This window comes from Anser cygnoides, chromosome 24 (assembly GCF_040182565.1).
Source record: "Anser cygnoides isolate HZ-2024a breed goose chromosome 24, Taihu_goose_T2T_genome, whole genome shotgun sequence".
Classification (NCBI taxonomy): Eukaryota; Metazoa; Chordata; class Aves; order Anseriformes; family Anatidae; genus Anser; species Anser cygnoides.
This window is the reverse complement of record NC_089896.1, coordinates 4,551,834-4,571,143: the sequence shown is the minus strand read 5'-3', so window position 1 is coordinate 4,571,143 and position 19,310 is coordinate 4,551,834. Positions and strand designations below refer to the sequence as shown.

Sequence of the window (19,310 nt, the reverse complement as noted above, 5' to 3'; positions counted from 1 at the left end):
CCGTGGGCAGAGCGAGCTCCTCACCGCTGCGCAGGCACTTCTATCACATCCATCACTGGAGGAGCTGGCGTCCAGTCCAATTAACTAGAGGCCATTTAATTAAAATCTGCAAACTATATTAACTACATGACTGAACCCTAGTTTTACCAGTGAGTGCCTGCAAGCCTGCCTGCGTGTCCTCCTCACCAGCCCTCAGACTCGGCTTGGGAGCCCCATGGAAGAAGGAGACCCCTCCATACTCCCCGCAGTCCTGCCCTCTGCTTTACAAAGAGTCAGCGCTTCAGCGAGACGTACGCGTGCAGGAGGCAGATGGAGGGTCTGATGGGGACCTGGAGTAGTTCTTCTGGCACGAGCAGAACGTGGAGGCTTCCTCGTGCGTGAAGCTGTGCTCAGGGCAAGGAGAGCAGAGAGGAAAACGGAGCGAAAGCTTGTAAAACCCGGGAAGGCACGCTGGAAAGAGAGAGAGGAAGTTACAGAAAGAACAGCACAAGCTGAAAGGGGGCCACAGCTGATGACTGCACTGCCCTGTTCTCTGGGACATCCTTTGCCTACTGCTGGACAGCACACATCACCCTCTGAGCTACTTGCTATGGGTGCTTGTGTGATCCTGACACCAAGGGAGATGCTCATTTGGGTTGATCCAGAATGGACATTTTGAGGGTCCCTTCATGCTGACCTCCAGGGCTGTGGGACCCTTTCAAGGGGCTGTAGAGGCACAGGAGGAGCCAAGTCCGCTGGCTGGACACCAGCAGGAGTGATGCATGAAGGGGGCTGGAGGCTAGGGGGGGATTTGGAGGAGTAGGCGGCTGCAGAAGGAGGCAGGATACGGAAAATACATGGCTCAGTGTGCACAGTCAGGTAAGCAGAGCAGAAATTACACGGGAGACGCAGCAAGACTTAGCAACAACCCAAAAAGGGGAGGAATACGGCAAATTGAGAAGCTGGAGAACTCATCAGTCACCAGAGCCTTGTGTAGAAACCCAAGCCACAAGGCCACGTCGCTGGCAGCTGCGGCTTCATCACTGCAGATTATGCAGCAGTCACTGCAGGCAGTGAGGTATGTACTGAAGCCAAACGACAGCAGCAGAAATTGGCTTTTCTAGGCCATACACAGGCTTCCTTTATCCTTTGAAAAGCGTCTTTGATATTCATACAAGTAAGTGGTTCACACAGTGGTCAAGGATTTGCTTGATCTTTACCACAAGCAGCACGCAGAGTACAAGTAATACCCTTAGCAGGACACCCAGGAGCTAGTTCCGCACGGAAAACATGTTATTTTACAAAACCAACAGAAAACAGGCTGCAAAACCCCATAAAGCGGTTTGCAATAGCTTCAGTTTGACCTTAAAACAACATCTGAAAAGGAAGCAGCCTGCAAACAAATGCATTCTGCTTGGCTTCATCTCAGTGGTGTGGGGCTGCTGCCTGCTACCCCTTCATCAGCTCCCTGAATATTCAGGCTTGTGAAGTTCCTAGACGAACAGCTCCCTGAACACAGTCCCCTCTCTCATCATTTTTAAGGAGTTGGCTGCTGAGACCGTTCCTTTTAAAGCAGATTATTCCAGTGCACTCCGGTTCATTAGCTTTCTGCGTGACATAAAACTGGCAGCTCCGGCTGTGATCTGAGGACAAAGCACCAGGCAGCACTGGGGCAGAGAAGATTCTTGCACGGGATGCTGAAAACGAGCAAACGTTTACGGGGGACGTTATTTCATCTGCTTTTAGAAATTCAGTGCACTCTGATCGTGGACAGGGGGGGAGCCAGCACTGCTGCTGCGGCTCCCGCTGGTCCCTTCGCCCCCGGCTGCTGGCACTGGGACAGCCAGCTGCTTGGCAGAGCCACGAGCAGCAACGCACGGGAGAGATTTCTGCTTTTCTTACGTATCAGATGCAGCCCTTCAGGAGCCACCTGAAAGCCTCAAATCTTGCCACACAAGGTCTCTGTCACCCGGTGCAAGCAAAGCCCCCAGAAAGCAGCAGATTTGGCCACCTCGAGCCTAGTCCAGTTGTGCCCAAGTAATGAAGAGAGGCTTCCTGGTACCTGGAATGGAAATGAGCATTTTCCAATAGATGGGGACTCAATGCTACATTTCCATTGTAAAACTGAATAGTAAAATTGTTTAAAATGGAGGGAAAAAAATGAAAAAACAGCCCAGCGTGGGACTGGAGAGCCTGCAGCTTTGCACTTGCCTCTCCCAGTTCGCAGGCTGCACGCCTCCACGACCAGATAAAGATGACCTTTAAAAGCACAGGCTTGACAAACACAGCCGAGGAGTAATATTAAGACGGCGTGCCATAATGCGCAATAAATGTCATTCCCTGCTTAGGGTGCTAGATAACACACACAAAACTAGCAGGTGCTTAAATTACTTCCAAAACTTCCAGCTTCCTCTTAATATTTGAGAAACCAAAGCAAAACTACTGTTACACTAATAAGCGTAGCAATGTATTTAGCTTGCATTTCCTTTGGTTCAGCTGTACTGACCACAACATGGGGCACAAATACCATGAGCCAGGGATCCCACAGCGCTTCAGGCACGCCATGGTGTTTGCACGCAGACCCCAGGCTGGGCTGAGCCCCCGCAGGCTTTGCTGCTGCTCATCCATCGCGCTCCATGGGGAGAAGCTGCTCATTACGGCATCAAAGCCTGAACGCCAGCATCAGGTTGCTGCTCGTACCCTTTGTCAGGCGGAACAGAAAAATCAATCTTGTTTACAAACTTGATGGGACCTGAGCAGTAAAAGCAGTGAATACACGGCCGTCATAGCCCAGAGTGAACGGCGAGCCTGGCAGTCACATAAATTTGACATCTCGCGTTAGGAAATTGAACGTTTTCAATTAGAAGCACCTTTCAGGCAGTTCTTCCCTGACTTCTAATAGCTAGGAGAAGTAAGCGTACAAAAGCCTCTCCCAGACAGCATGTCAGCTAATAACTGCATGAAACACCTCCGTCTGTACTTCCCAGGATCCCAGGCACCATGCCGCTGTGGGGCTCAGCCCCAGCTGCTGCACAGCCCCTGGTACGATCACAGCCACCCCCAGGGAGGTCTCACCCCGCCTGCAGGGCTGGAGGCTGGCAGCCCACAGCCTTTACCTTCTTTTCAGTCTTCTCCAGATCAGGACGAAGCAGAACTCCCCTGACCTTCTTGCAACACATACCGATGCCCAAACGATTTAGAAGTTGCCAAATTCTTTAGTGAAATCACAGCCAGTAACAAGGAGTGCTGCAATCTCGATACTTTCTGCACACTTGGTAATTTTGTTCCTTTGTTCCCATGCTCCAGAAGGAGAACAAAAGCACCCTGGAACATTTGATGCATCGTACGTGCATCGCAGTTTCTTTTCTCAGCTAAACTCCCTGTCTCCTCCACCTCATCTCATAAGTGTTTCTGTCGGACCCCAGCTGTTTTAGGCATCCCTGTTATTTTGCACTGCTCATTTTTGCACTGGGTATGTGACAGCTCTCGAGAGAGCAGGCCATCCATTTATAGAATGAAATTCTTTTTTGTACACAATTTTCTATCCTTGTCCTCTGCTACTATCACAACTTAATTATTAAATAATAAAATCCAATAATGCCTCAGCTAGGAGCCAAAGAGAAGCAGCTGGGTGGGTCAGACAAATTAATTGCCTCTCTCCATCTCCATCATCTCTGCCCACGCGAGATGCTGCCCGTCCGCCAGGCATTCCTGATTCGTTTCACCAAGAGCACCGCGCTCCCTCCTTGCTCCCACACTGCACGCACACACAGCCCAGCCAGCAGCAGCGCAAGCAGCGTGGATTCGGGCTGCAGGCTGGCAGGTAAGCTGGCACGCCGCACCCCCGGGAAGGGTTTCTCTTGCAGACGCATCTGCTGCAGCTCCCGGACACGAGCGGATGACTCTATCAAAAGCCAAAAGCAGCATCCTCTCCCATGCACAATCGTGGACACAGGGAGAGCAGGGGCAGTTAGGGTCGCAGAGAGGCATGACGAAGACACGGTTTCCTAGCCAGCTGTCACGGGACAGCTTTAATTCCCCCTCCGCAGCAGCACTCAGGCAAATCCACCCCGCAGCACCACGAAGCCTGCCCGCTCGAGTTCCCCAGCAGTGACTCCCAGGCAAAACCTCCCTCTGCAGCCTGGACCCTGACTCACAGCCCCAAGAGACGGAGGAGGCACCCCCACCACCGAGGACCTCGGCATTTTCTAAGCTGCAGCAAGCTGAGCGTAGAAATTTCGCCTTTAAAAATAGCAAGAGAGATCCCTGGCTGAAATCCTTATTTATCGGCAGAGAGGCATTGGAGTTTGAGCAGCTTTATCTTGTTAATTGATGAGCAGTGATTAAAAGCGACTCACTAAGTGCATCAAGCAGGACAACTGACTGCAGCTCTGCAAGCTGTGGACTTGATTGCAGTTTCTGTTCAAGTGAAGCATGGCCAAGATTTCGCATGCAGCAGTGAAATGAAGTTATTAATCACCCCAGCTGTATTTACCAGCTGGCCGGTAGCCTGTTATTAGGTGCACTTATGAAACCCATCATTGCAACAGTTGACTACCTCCAACAATTAATTTAACCTTTGTTTTCTTTATGAAGTACAGGAACACTGACCACACTCGAGCAGGGAAGCTGTGGCAGGACAACTGCACGATTTGCACAGAGTCAAAGAAAAACAGGAGTGAGAACGGGGCTCAGGTCTCTGGAGTTTCAGCTGTTCACAGCCAAAGAGAGAAGCTGACCCTTCAGGATTCACAGTCTTCCTTTGCAAATGTTGGTTTATACACACAGAGAAAAATAAAAGGTTTTTAACCAAGGGAGAGCAAAGGACTGGGGTCCTACCCCAGCAGCCTACCGTGCAGGCACGGCTCCCGCAAGCTGCACCCTGTGGAGCAGATAAGCTCAAGGCAAAGCTGCTGTCAGAGAGCATCCCGAAGCGCCACGGCTGCCCTGTGCAACCTGATGGAGAGCAGCAGCGAGCAGCACGCCTCTGCCTTGACTGAGTTGGCAGCAAGTGACCTCTAGGAAAAGGAATCCTCTGAACAAGCAGAGACCTGGGTGAGCCTCCCCAGAGGAAGGCAGAGCCGACGCTCCCCAGCTCGGTCCTGGCACACTCATCCCCCACGTCTCCTCTGACACGACTTCGCTGCAGACGTCCGTCACGTCCGTCTGTCACTTCTGTTCATCCGTCCGTCCTTCCCCAGGCTCGCACGAGTGTCTGGCCGCTCCGCGTAATGGAGCAGCATCGGCTGCAAAATGTTTTGTGAGCTAGGCAGCGGGCTTTAACGGACAAATGCCAGTAAGGAGACAGTCACTGACACCGCCCCAGACAAGTCAGCAGGGCCCAGAGAAACCAAAAATCTATTTCCTGCAGCTTATCAGGCTTCTAATTAAAAAGCGTTCATCATTTTGCAGAGAGGAAGGGGCCAAGACTTAAGCAAATACTGAAGCTTAGCATAAAATATTGAGAGAATGAGCATAGATGGAAGATTAAATACTAGGTGGAAATTGCATCGTATCATGGATTTAGGAATAAAGCTACTTAACCCAGACAACTTTGTGTTAATGTCAATACAAAAATCAGACAAAACCTATCAAACACTTCCCGCCTGCCTCCATCGCTGGAAAAATGTGTGTGCATGTGTGTGCAGGCGTGTGTTTACGTCTTCGCCTTCCCAGCCACGCTGTGCTATGCCAGATCATATGAAAGCTTCCCTTTGAATCGCAAGCTTTAGTTTCTACCCAAAGTTAAAAGCACCTACTGCATTTTCTGCCGAGCGGAAAGCTGCTCAGTAGTACGCTTCATCTCAGCTCCGAGAGCTTCAACCACAAACACTGTAATGGAACTTGGGAGCACAACGAAACGCTCGCCGGGTTTGTCTCCCCTCTCCTCCCCTCTTTTGCTCTTGGAAAGCTTTGGATGCACCAAGTCCAGAAGGAGGCTTTACCAGCAGCCAGAGGACGATTGCTTTTCTCCTAACCGCATTAACACAGCAGCTCCGGGACATGCTCCCAGCCCTGCAGGATGGTTTCCTGCTGCCCTGCACGAAGCGCCTTGGCAGCAGGAGGAGCTCACCCTCATGGCCACGCTCATGGCCACGTGCTGCTTGACACCATCTCCTCACGTCAGACTTTGGCAGCTTGGTTTTGCCCTCTCAGCATTCAATCTGAATGCTTCTGATGAGCTCTGCCTCTTTGCTTTTCTACCCAGGCTGTCTCGAGCCAGCTTGTTGACCCACAAACCTTGCAGATATCTGAGAACAAAGGAAAAACAGGGAGGGCACTGCCCGAGTTAGCACTATTGAACTTTCTCGTGTTGCTGAATTCCTGCAGATAGCGGAAGAGCCGCGTGCTTGCCAGCAGGAATCAATAACGCCTGCAGTTTCACCCAAAAACGCCTATACAGTCATTTATAATTAACACTACAACTCGGTTGTCTTCCAAAATCAATTCCTTTCCATTTTTTTTTTTGTCAAGAAATTGTATTTGACAAAGTTCATCCACTTTTAATGCGTGTTAATTTCCTCTGCTGGAATACGCATCCAGGAGGCAGCGGATGAGGAAGGGCAGCAGCCAGGTAAGGGAGCAGCTGGGGCTGAGGAGCGCAGCATCAGGACCCCACATCCCCAGCACCCTCCAACACCTGCTCAGCATCTTCTGAGGCTTTTTGGGTCTTGCACGGAAACACCAGTGGCTCCCAGGGGAAGGACAGCTGCATCCCCATCATATATTTGCTGCTCTGCAGCACTGGCATGCACCTCCCAGGGCTCCTCCATCCCACAGCAGTGTGGTTGGCCTCAACACAGGGGTGCAGCACATCCCGAGGGCTGCATGACGTGGAGAGGTCGAGGCACCCCAAAAAATCCAAGGGTTCCCCCCAGGGAGCAACCGGCTCAGAAGACCTTCCCTTCCTGAGCCGTTTGGTTTGCATCTGGCAGCGGTTAAACCTCCGATTGCAACCATCAAAATAGGAAGGGAAAAAAATATAATACAAAAGTCTGTGTGATACTTATAAGGGTCTCCAGTCCTCCTGCCAGCACAGCTCTGTCACTGCTTTTTCTAGGATTTCCTTTCCAACCCTGGCAGTCCTTGCAAAGATCACAAGGAGACAGGCTCTGGAGGATCTCCTCCCAGCCCCTCTGTGTTCTCACCTCCCCTCATACCTTCACCACAATCTTTTCAGCCCTCAGGGCTTGCTTTTCCCCGAGGTTTTCCTTACAACACTGTGTTGAGGTTTTACAAACCCTGTCCCACGAGAAACATTAACAGCACACCCAGAATCGCTTCCCCAGCTCGAGCAGGGCTGAAACACGAGGACACCCCAGCAGAGCGGCTCTGCACCGCAGTGAGGGCAAAAGCTAAAAAAATCCACTCCTCTTGGTGTGGAAACGCAGAGCTCTGTGCAGATGGTGCACACAGACATTATTTCCAGGAGGACCAAGAAGAAATGTGCCCGTCCCTGTGAATAACACACATTAAGGTACGCACGAGCCTTTCCCGAGCACCAAGGAGCACCCTCTGCTCCTGACGCAGGCTGCCAGCAAACGGCACACGCTGAGCCTGCATCCGTATCAATCCCTCCTGCCTCTACAGACTCACTTTCTGTTATCACCAGTCATATAAAATATGAAGCTGTCCTCACTGCCTTCTCTCACAGGAGCTATTGCCAGGCTGACCCCCCCCGGACCAGGCTGGCACATCCAGCCCCCATCCGTCTTAATTCCATTATCAAGCCGAGCAAGTCACTGGTTGTTATGTTCCAAACATTTCATCGACGCATCGGCGGAGATGCGCTTCATGTCAGCACAGCAGGAGCGACAGGGAGAGGCTTTGTGCGAAGATGCCCGCGTCCTCCAAGCACCCTGGGGCTCAGCACCCAGGGGGAACCTCTGGGTGCTTCTGCTGCCAGCGAGCTCGCAAGCTGGGGATGAGGTGGGCTCCTGGAGACCCAAAAGCTTCTGCACAGGGGTCCACAGCACCTGCTTGTCCCTCCTGGGGCTGGAGCAGAGGGGCTGGGTGCCCCCATGCACCCACCAGACCCTCTCTGCTGACCGAGCTGCCCCAACAACCCCCAGCAGCACCCACGTGGTCCGTGCCCACCCGTCCCACCCCACCAGCAGCAGGATTTGGCCATGCAGGCAGTTGTCCACATCTCAGCAGCCTCAACAGCAGTTCCCGTCCCTAGGGCTGACTTTTGGGTCTCCACACTGCTTTTGCAAACTTTTGGCAGGGAAGGAAGCAGCCACGAAACACCCCTCGGGCTCTCAGTACCAAGGAATTGACACCGGGAACCTTCTCCAGGAGGGCGAAGGAAAGTCAGGCAGCAGCCCGAGCGCTCAGCCTCCGCTGAGCTGTTTTTTCTGCTCAGGTGAGCACATCATTTCTCGCGCTTTCTTTATGAGGTGATCCGGCAGCTGGGTGTGCAGCCAGGGCGGGCACAAGATGCGAGATGATGCCAGCCTGCACCCTGCCCACCGTCACCCTAGGGAGACGGCGGCTGCCGTAAGCTCTGGCAGCAAATCTGCTCAACCCAAGGGACCCTAAAAGCCAAAAGATGGGAGCTGGGCCCTAGCAGAGCAGGGTGGCTCAGCTTGGATGAGATAACCAAGACGATGCAGCGCTGAACTCCATAAAATCACTAACAGCGTGGAGAAGAGAGTGCTGTTATTCAGCGTTTCGCAAAACACAAGGATGAGGGTGCAGCTAATGCAATTATCAAGCAGCAGGCTTCAAACAAACAAACAAACAAACATTCCCTTCATACAGCATGTAATTAAATTAAACCCCAGACACAGACTTCGGAGCCTTTCCCATCTCAGAGACCTTGTTTCCCTGAGCGCTGCAGCGAGCATCGTTCTCCGATTGCTTCACAATTGCTTTTTTTCCCCCCCCCCCTTCAACAAAAAGCTCAGCCTCCGTGCTGATGCCCTGGAAGGACGCCTGTCAAGGAGCGCACGCAGACAAGGACAAGTCGCCGCAAAGCAGACAGGGCACCTTGTGCAAAACACAGCGCCGGGGTGAAGTTCCAGCGGTATATTGAGCTGCTGAAAGCCTTGTCAACACACGGCCTCGGGTAATAGAGAGGCTCCCGCCTTCCCCGTACATGCTGGGTTTGCAATCCTGCCTCGTCTTATTGCAAAAACTGTAATCAATACTGTGCAGGCGGCGAGCGATACGGTTACAGAGCCCCACTGTGAGGAAGGGAAAGAAATCTTGTCCAATCTCCGTGCCTGTGCAGGAGGGACAAAGTCAGCGGGAGGGAGAGATCGATACGAGCACCGGATCAGGTCCCCGCTCCTCTCATCTTGGTGCCTTACCTACCAGGATGGGTATTCCAGGCTGTGCCAGCCTAAAGAGAATTCAAAGGCAGTTTTTGTGCTGATTTTTTCTCTAATAACCGTTTTTCAATAATACTGCTCAGCAGCCTTCAGTCCAACGCATTTCCAGCATCCCTGAAACCTTTAGGACAACACTACTCTATAATTTTAGCTCTTGTTAAATAATTTGAGAAGTACTGAAATGAAAACCTACGTCCAGAGGCTAGATCTTTGTGCGTCTCCAACAATGAGCTCTTAATAGCTGAAATTAAATTCAGTGATTTAGTCTAGAGGAAAATTAAATACCCGAGTATATTTAGCAAGGCAGGCCTGAAATATCAAAATTCATTCAGCACCAAGAATACACTCGCTTGAATTCAGTGCCACAGCAGCACTGAAGAGAAACTCATTGCTATTTATGCAGGAATTTTCCTCAAGGACACGCTAAGGCAGGCACATCCACTGAGCCAAGTGCAATTTACTGTTGTCTTTCCCAGTTCCCTAATGCACCTCCCAAATTACTCCCGTGCCGAGGGCTGGCCGACCCGCGTGCCCAACACACCCCGCTCCTGCCAAGGGCTTTAGTCCATGCACAGCTCCCTTCGCCGTGGGCAAGACGGGTTTCCCTCTGTATTTCAACCGAATAGTGGGTGTCCGTCCAGCAGCCAGGTATCTATAACCTTAAGCCTGACAAGAATTCCGCAAACGAATTGTGATGCTTGTAATTTTCTGAGTAGTTTGCTCTAAAATTAAGTGTCATAGAGTAATTTGTGTCTGGCTCTGCCACAATTTCCATAGCCATAATTATTTCAGACACACTATAATACAGCAATATAACATGCAATCCAGAATAATAAATATCTCCAAGCTTGATCATTACTCCAAAAAGAGAAAGCATATTTTACATGGGCGTTTCATCTGCACAACTGATGGAAAGCGGCGTCTACCATAAGGCATCACAGCTTCCCCGGAGGCTGCTAATGGCTGCAGGGAGGCGGATATTCCAAACTCATTCAGCACCACGCTCTCCACACCTTACAAATGGTCACTTCGCTCCAACCGTGCTCTGCTACAACCCAAGACCCAGAAGGTGAAAGCCAAACCATAATTCAGGGAGGAAACCGAAGTATAAATTTCCTCCCTAACTCCTCCTTCAGCAGCAGATTTACTCCCTCAGCCCCCTCTTGATGCGCTGCCCTCGTTTCACATCCATTTCCACCAGCACGGCCACGGTGCACCCAGCTTCAGCCCCGATGAGCACCGCTAAATCTGAGCTTCAGCTCCGTCCCGCGAGCAGACCATGGCTGTGCAGGATGGAAGCAAAGCCTAGTGCTCGGTGCGGAGTCCCGGGAGAAAAAAGAAATTTATTATGCATAATACCCTGGCATCAGTCAGAGGATAAAATAAACTCCAGGAGCACATGCAGGTTTGTAAGCTAATGTATAAAAGATGAAACAAATCAAGAGCCCCAAGCGCTGTGCATTTGGATCCATCTTTTTTTTGTACTTAAATGGAAAAGCAGACCTCAGGCTTCAGGAGGTATCTTTGTACTAAATGGCAGAATATTGCAATTTTTTATCCTAAATCTCTTTAATTCTCAATCAAACTATTTATTTCCCAACTGAAGACACTGTAGAGACACAACGTTTTGATGGGACACACACAACGGAGGAAGACAGACGCACGTTACGTGCTGTGCTGTGCCAGAGCCTGGATGCCTTTTTACACCAGTAAGTGCATAAAAAGATGCGAGAGTAGGGCCGCATCATCGATCACATGCCCTGAAGGACTCACGGCTCATAGGGACCTGTGAGCCCTGCACCTCGTCTGGGGACGCAGAACACCAAACGTCCGCATGTTCAGCCAGGAAGAAGGAGGCACTGACACCCCAACTTCCCCAGCAAGGCAATACTTTGGGGGAAAGAGTACATGAGGGAAGACAAAGAGGTTCCCCCCAGCTGTAGCCAGCATAGTCTCCCTTCATCCCAACAGCCTACATGTGTGCTGCTTCTGTTCCTACCACTGGAGGGGTCATTTTTGGTTCCTATTTGGCATTTGAATGCCTGTAGTACTTTCAGCTAGCATTTATTTATCAGCAGAGCTCTCGCTTTCCAAAAACAACTTCCCGAAGCAGACAACCCCTGCTCAGAAAGTCTCCAGCTCATACATCTTCAGATGATTTCCGTCATCATCCTCTGCCACCAGACAAATTCACATGGCCGATTTCTGGAGTAACACGAAGGACTCGCAGTTGGTTTAATGCACTCAACGCTCTGCAATTCCAGCCCGAGGCTCTCCCCAGGCACCTGCAGCAGGAGCGTCGCATCGCTGACCGCCAGCCCCACGCAGCAGGGCTGCTGACATGCGGGGCAACGTGCAAGGTGAGCACACAGTCCCCGAGACCTGCAAGGACACCAGCCTTGCTCGCAGCACTGTCATCACGAGAAAGATGGTAGCTGTAGCTCTCAGGGCCGGGTCATCGGTGTTTTCTTTTTTTTTTTATTTTAAATTGATGTCTGCATTTCATCAGTATAAGGAACACATGTGTCTGGGAGGCACCAAGTGAGCCCAGCAGCAGGGTGGCAGCCGAGGCAGGGCTGCTCCCCAAGCAGGAGCAGCCCCCAAGGCACAGCAGCTCCCAGAGCCATGGCACAGTCCTGGAGCTGCAGGCACAGCTCCTCTGCTGACACAGCCCCAGCTCCTGCCTTCGGTGCTGCCTCCTTCTGCATCCCCACCTCACAGCGGACACAAGGACTGCACAATTTCATTCCCCGCTCCCAAAGAAGGGCGAGACAAGTGCCTCCGTCCAGCACAAGCAGCCGGGTATCAAAGGCTCTTCATGGACGTCTCAGGAGACCTCTGTAAAGCAAACGGCTCCCACCTCAGAGCCATCGCTCTCTCCACCTTCAGCCTGTGATGCTCAGCAGCGCAAAGGCAAGGAGTCGAAGGGGAGGTCCAAGGGGACCCAAGCGGAAAGACTGCTCTTTTAAAAAAGGAAACACTTGCCCTATTTTAGTGCATCCCTTTGGAAAACACAAATCAAGGACTTTTACTGTAATCTTGGGTTTTGCAGAAAAACGTCCTGCCCTAGCCAATTTCGAGGAGGACGGATCTGGCCGTGGGGCAGAGGCACTGCTCTGCCCGGCGATGCTCCCTGGGATCTTTTCGGGCAGTTTCTAATGAATCGCCCCAAGCTCACCGCAGCTGCTCAGTGCCTGCCACGCAGCATCCAGCGTGCGTTACATTTCCTATCACCACAAGCAAAGGCTGCTTTCTTCTAACTGCCCCCCTGTGCCTTCCACCTCATCCGTCTGTTTCAAGACCAGAAGTGCCAGCTGCTCACCTCACAAAGCCCCAAAATCCTTCACACACTCGTACCAGGGATGAACAAACCAAGGATGGTCCCGGAATGCTGGGGAAGCATCGCAAGCTGCGCCGGAGGCACCAAACCTGCCCCTCCTACCCACACCAAAATCACTTGAAACCACATTTTAAAAATCCCAGCAAAGCACTAGCAACTATTTTCTCCCTAAAATTGGCTTCAGTAAGATCATCCCTGCACAGAAGGGATGCAGCCCGCTACGGGCTGAGACACCGGCACAGGCTGCCCTGGCAGCACAGCGCCAGCTCCCACCGCTCCCGTCAAAAGCGGAGGGAAATAAATTGAGGAGACCTAACTACAGCCCAAATTTACATCTCTGTCAAAGAAGAGTGGCTGACAGCTATTTTTGGAAACCGGTCTCCATCATATTAATTCAACGTCTGGTTGAGGTTGTCTCATTTGCAACAAAACTGGCTGGTAAATATTAACCTTGGGCTTTGTTGAAATTCTCCTTGCAGATATTACAAGGGATCGGGTGGAAGAGATGAAGCACAAAAGACAACTTCACAGCAAACACCAGGCAGATCCTCCGCATCACGGTTTCATTTACAGAAGCTATTGCAATACCCTGCAACGCAAATGGCATGAAGGGGCCACGGATCATGCCTGGCAAAATTAAGGGTAAAAGACATCAACGCCGAGAAGCCAACTGCAAACGAAATAAGGATGGACAGATGATCATCCACAGTGCAACGAGACTTTCCACCTGCCCACCACGCATCTGCTGGAAATAGGGTTTAAGATCAGAGTGAGCACAGGCCAGCAGCTGGCTATAGATATATATTAGACAAGAAAAGCAGTTTAAATGTATTTACAGTGACAGAACCTCTCCTCTTATTTGAGCGTAGATGTTAAACAGATGCTAAAGCTGCTCGCTTCCACCCTAGAGACGGCTGCATTTCAATGATCACCGAAATGATTCATCAGAAATGTGCAAACCCAGGAAAGCCTGTCAGGTACTCCGGGATTTCTTCAGAGAAATGGTGTTATATAGGAAGATGGACAGTAAAAAGGCTTGGCTTTATTGCAGCAGTAATTAGCACTGCCATAAATCCTATTAGTCTTTTTTCATCTCCCCTAATTTCAGTGTGAGAATACAAATGTTCTCTCGGCAGCAGGATGATTTCAGCACCTAAATCACCAGTACAAGGAGCTTTGGGATTTCATTCAAATGCGGATTCCCGAGTTCAGCAGGAAATAAAGCTAATGCTTCCTCACACAGAAGCCCTGCACTTCCCCGGCCTCCTCTTTATGCTCTGCTTCTGCCACAAAGCTCAAACCCAGCCCAGCCCTGCCTGTGACCCTTCCTCTCACCAGCGTTCATCCCCATCACCCTCGTTACACCAACGGCTCCTGTAGCAGCATGCCTCAGCCGCATTGACCAGTTTGGCGGGGATTCAAACTGGCCAAAGGCCCCCAGAGTGGAATTTACCCCGTTAACACGACCTGCACAGCCTCGTGGCATCACCCTGTCCTTACGGAGATCATCAGTGCACACCCGTGCTCCTGGAGCAGAGGCACCTGCCCTGGAGGTGACTCCTCATTCACTCCTGCCATCCCATTTCCTTTGAATTCAGACCCGGTGAGCTGCACCATGCTCTTGGGCTGCAAGAATCACAGCAGAGACCACAAGAGGATGCATCGGGCTCACTCCCAGCACAGCCCTCTTACGGACCGCGGCGGAAGAGCCAGCCCTGCTGCGCGTCGCCCGATTGCTCGAGCATCCTCCAACACCCACTGCATTTATCCACCTCCAGCTCAAGGGCTTCTGTCCTTGTTGGGGAATTTCTGCAGCCCGGGATGCTTTCATCAGGAATCTTTTCAAGTTACTCACTTAGTGCCGTGCTGATGCAGAGCTTAAAAAAAAAAAATAAAGACACATACACACACGCATAAAAACTTTCAACTCTTAAAAACTATTTTCTGATATTTGACCAGACATCAGACGCTGCTCCGCAGAGAGTGACTAATGACCTGCTTTCTGTGAGAGGGGGGAAAAACTTAATTATGTCCATTAAATTACTTCAAATATTTTTCCTTAGAGAATATGAATTATTTAAACTCAACACAGAGAAACCTGAAACATTAGCAAAAGCCTTCTGGGACTCACTATGTAAATTCCCACTCCAAACAGATGGGGAAAGCATGGCGAGCTGCCATGCAGCCACTGAAGCAATGAACAATGCCGAGATTTCAATTCGATAGTTTTAATAAGGTCTTTTAAAGGAGGGCACTGAGTGAAAAGCCACTAGTGGGGCAGGCGAAAGCCTTGTCGGGGTCAGGGGGAAGGGGCACAGCCGGCACCGCTGACACATCCACAGCCTCACCCAGCTCCGTAAAAGCTGGATTCCTCCAGCAAAGCTCGCTCCCCTACCACAGACCCGGAGCACCCTGTACCTGTCTGGGCCATATTTACCTACTTTCCACCTACCTCCAGCCATAGAGCTTAGAGGCTTCAGGCTCTGAGCCGCCTCTCCAGAGGCCGCAGACCCAGCCAACAGACCCAAGACACCAAAGGGGGCTTCTCCACCCAAAACATATTCACACCAGTACAGTCAAAGTGGCTCCAGTCTCACCAGTCCCTCCGTACAGGCCCCACGCGTTCCTTAGAAGGACATCAGCAGGAGGAGGCCTCACCCCGCACGCACCCCCCGCCCCCACGGGCGCACACCCCGCATCCCACGGGCGCACAGCCAGAATCACGCCCAGCTCCTGCCTGCCTTGGAAAGCCAGACCGATCCCTCACAGCACCGGGTCCACTACAGAGACCCCCGTGAAGGCCGGGGTTAGATCTGGTTTTACAGCTGTCATTAAAGGCGACCTCGCGAGCTGTAAAGCCACCAAATGATTACGCTGCGTCTAAAGCACTGCTGTGGGGGTATTAACGGGCTCGAGTAATTTTACGGCTACCAATAAAGCTCGGGGAAATGCCTGACGGCATTCAGAGTGCCGGCACGTCTGCCCGGCCAACACCACGCTCCAGCCACCAGCAACACACCCCACGTCCCCAGCTGCCACCTTCAGACAAAGCTCTGGCTGTTAGCGGCAGACTCCCAATTAGCTAAATGAACAACGTCACTGACCAAGGGCACAGCCACCGCTCCAAGCCGTGCTCAGCACCCGGCAGAGGAGCGCAGCACAGCCACCGGCTGCAAAAGGATGCGAATGGCCACGTTACCTCTGCACCTCCCGTCCCTCTCCTCGAAGCCGGGGCCGCACACGCACTTCCCGATGGGGACCAGCCACTCTCCCTCGGCGCTGCAGTGCATCCGCGGGGGGTTATCCACGTCCACCTGGGCGTGCTCCACGCAAGCGCCCTTAACTTCCACCAGCGTGGCGAAGGCCGTCTCTGCCACCGTGTCCGGGAAGAGCGCCAGGTTCTGCAGGGTGGTGAGGCACTTCTTGTAATAGACCCGCACGGAGACGAGCGCCACGCAGGCGCCCACGTCCTGGAAGCCCAGGTGGAAGCCTTGCTTGCTCAGGTGGCCGATCTCCCGCAGCTCCGTGTTCAGCTTCATCTTACGCTCACCCAGGTCCCCCTGCGTGAAGCTCTCGTCCGCAGCGATGGTGTCGATCTTCGTGTGCTTGCTCTCGTGGATGCTACGGCCCAGGTCGGAGTCGGACTCGACGTAATACAGATTGAAGGTCTCCTTGCAGGTGCCCATCACGCCCGGGATGCTGTTGCAGTCCCTCAGGGTGAACTTCAGCTCGATGAAGATCCTCTGGCCGTCGCGCCTGGCGATCCAGCCCGTCTGCAGCCAGTTGTTCTGGTTGGGCTCCATGACGTTGCAGACCTGGTAGGTGCGGATCGGCTTGTAGTTCTCATCCACCCCGCTGATTTCTTCCCACTGTGGAAAGAGCACAAAGGCTGTGAGAGCCCAGGGGCTGCCGTCAGCGAGAACCAGCCGCCCAAGCAGAAACACAGCCATCGCTATAAATACCACCACCAAAAGCCTCTCCACCTACCCGGCCATGATAGCACAGACACTTGAAGTCCCCGATCCACCAACAGCACGAGCTGTGGGCACGGAGCTGTGCTGCGGGACCACCCAACACAGACAGGGAGAGCGCAGCAGCCTCAGCCCTTCTGAACCCAGGGCCAGCACGAGAGCAGACACATCAGCTGCTGAACAGCCCACAGGAGGCCAGCATCTCCCACACGTGCCTGAGATTTTCCGTCCCCAGGGACGCACATCAGCTCAGCACGATGCAGCAGCAGCTCATCTGGGTGTTGAGCCACCCAGAGAAGGCAACGATGGCCCAGGACATGCAAGGCCAGTCGTGCCACAGCCCAAGGACAAGTACCTTCACCAGCAGCAGCTTCTGTCACGCGAAGTTTTAGCTGGAACAGGACAAATCCTCTGCCTGCCAAGCGCAACGGTTTTCCCCAAAGTTACCAGCAGAGATTCTGATTAGCAAAACGATGATTCAAACCTCACAGCCTCAAGGATGACCTGGCAACTTCCCAAAGCAATTCTTTCTGGGGGTAGATTTATGCCAGATTGCCAAACGCACCCAAAACAGAGTTTCTTCTGCAGACTAACAGCTGGGGAACGCAGATGACTCCAGGATGTATTGCCATCCACCCTAAAAGCTTTGCTTCCTTTCTGGAAAATAAACCTGAAGCAGCGAGGAACACAACTCTGGCTTTCCTGCCATTCCCTGCCAAAAGCAGCCAGGGACCATCCCTGGCAGCACAGAAGGGAGCAGATCACACAGCCCTGGTGCGATGCAGGATCCCGACGATCCCATCCCTGTCCCAGTGCTTCCAAACACAGCGAGATCCCAAGAAATCAAGCTGGGGCACAAACCACAACACACAGACTTCACTGGCTGGTGTTTATTCGCTTATCTCAAGAGCTTAAGATGCATTCCGGGGAGGCGTTGCACCATTAACACAACCAATACCTGGCCTCTGGCTCTCGGACCCCTCCACAAGCCGGTGCTCACCCAAAAAGCACCGACCGCTGCCAAGCAGCCACGGGCAGCCCCTCTCCAGCCCCACCACGCCAGCCCCACGCTCTTACCCCGTTGGATGGGTGCGAGGTCCAGCCCAGCTCTGCTTGCGATTCCTTCGAGTCCAGCAGGACAACTGCGGGGAGGACAACACGTTAACAAGCCAGCTCACCCACGCGTGACGCCCTGCAAAAATCCCACCCCGTGGGCAGCTCCTGCCACAAGGTGCTGCCCAGTACCGGCGCTGCGGGGCTGGGGCAGAGCCGGGGCTGGGGGATGTGCAACCAGCTTGGAGCAGGGTCATCCCGGAGCCCAGTCCCAGCAGGTACCGATGGCACTTTTGAGACCCAAATTTCCTTGAAAGCCTGCACCCTAGCTTCTCAATAAGTCTTCTTCCACGGAACAGCCAATCCTTTGCGTGACATGAAGATGCATTTCCCCTGAAGTCAGAGTCCCGGGAGCTTCCCACAGGCAGCGAGCAGAATCAGTCCCTGCCTGGCAAGTTGTGCCCTGCCCCAGCTCCACCACGCTGGGTGCCACCCGTGTCCTCCGACAGTCATTCCGCCAGCGGGGCCACCCGGTACCCGCACTGCCAGCGGCGAGGGGCTGCGCTTCGGGGGATTTCGGTGGCATCCCCCAGTCCCCTGCAAGAGCTCCGTGAGAGCGGGGACCACCACAGCCCGGCTGCGCACCGACCCCAGGCAATGCGCACTGGGGAGATGCGCCCCGAGCCCCGGGGAGATGCGCACCGGCTCCGGGAGATGCGCCCCGAGCCCTAGGGGAGATGTGCACTGGCTCTGGGAGATGCGTCCCGAGCCCCGGGGAGATGCGCACCGGCCCCGGGGAGATGCGCACCGACTCCGGGAGATGCGCACCGACTCCGGGAGATGCGCACCGGCTCCGGGGAGATGTGCCCCGAGCCCTGGGGAGATGCGCACCGGCCCCGGGGAGATGCGTCCCGAGCCCCGGGGAGATGCGTCCCGAGCCCCGGGGAGATGCGCACCGGCCCCGGGCGCCCTGCAGCGCCTCCCCAACCCCTCGTTTCTCCGCGCTCCGGTCGCTGCCTCCCGCACCCCAACCCGGCTCTCCACCCTCCCCGCGGTGCCCCGCGCCCCCCCCCAGCCCCGTTCCTCCGGAGGGCTCCCGAGGGGTCCCCGCTCATCACCGGGGGCTGCACCGGCACCAAAGCGAAACGCACGGAGCGCCACCGACACCCGGCACCGAGCCGCGGCGGCACCGGGCGCTGCAAGCCACCGGGGTACGGGGCACGGGGACGCGACCGGGGGGACACCGGGGGGGTACCGGGGGTCGCGCCCGCCCCCCGCCCGGCTCACCCTGCTCGGCGGCGGCGCGGGGCAGCACCGGCAGCAGCAGCAGCAGCGGCAGCGCCCGGGGGAAGCCGCCGCCGCCGTGCGCCCTGGCCATGGCGCCGCCGACTCCGTGCGCCCCGCGCCGCCGCCGCGCTCCGGCCGCCGCGCTCCGCCCCGGGCCCTCTCCGCCAATCCCCGTCGCCAACCGACGAGGGGGAGGGGCCTCGAGGAGCTCCCGGCCAATGGGAAAGAAGGGCGGGGCGAGAGCGGGCGGGGGGGGGGGGGGGGGAGGCGATGTTCACTCTGAAGCCTACTGACGGCAAGGCGGCTGCTCCAGGGGGGCTGGGGGGCCCGGAGGTGCCCCAGCGG

At 53.9% G+C, this 19,310-nt stretch overlaps 1 protein-coding gene across 2 annotated transcripts in view; it reads right to left on the bottom strand.

Moving 5' to 3' along the window:
* The window catches only part of EPHA10 (EPH receptor A10), a 41,923-nt gene extending 22,847 nt beyond the window's left edge, over nucleotides 1–19,076 (bottom strand). Inside the window, exons 1-4 of one of the 2 annotated variants that reach the window (XM_066982517.1) lie at nucleotides 18,966–19,076; nucleotides 17,703–17,767; nucleotides 15,854–16,523; nucleotides 295–450 (exon numbers count right to left, since the gene is read on the bottom strand). In XM_066982517.1, the coding sequence (XP_066838618.1) occupies nucleotides 295–450; nucleotides 15,854–16,523; nucleotides 17,703–17,767; nucleotides 18,966–19,056 (982 nt within the window). In that variant the 5' untranslated portion in view covers nucleotides 19,057–19,076. The remainder of the gene's footprint in view (nucleotides 1–294; nucleotides 451–15,853; nucleotides 16,524–17,702; nucleotides 17,768–18,965) is intronic. The other variant, XM_066982518.1, reaches the window with a different exon arrangement.
* Between the last annotated feature and the right edge of the window lie 234 nt (nucleotides 19,077–19,310).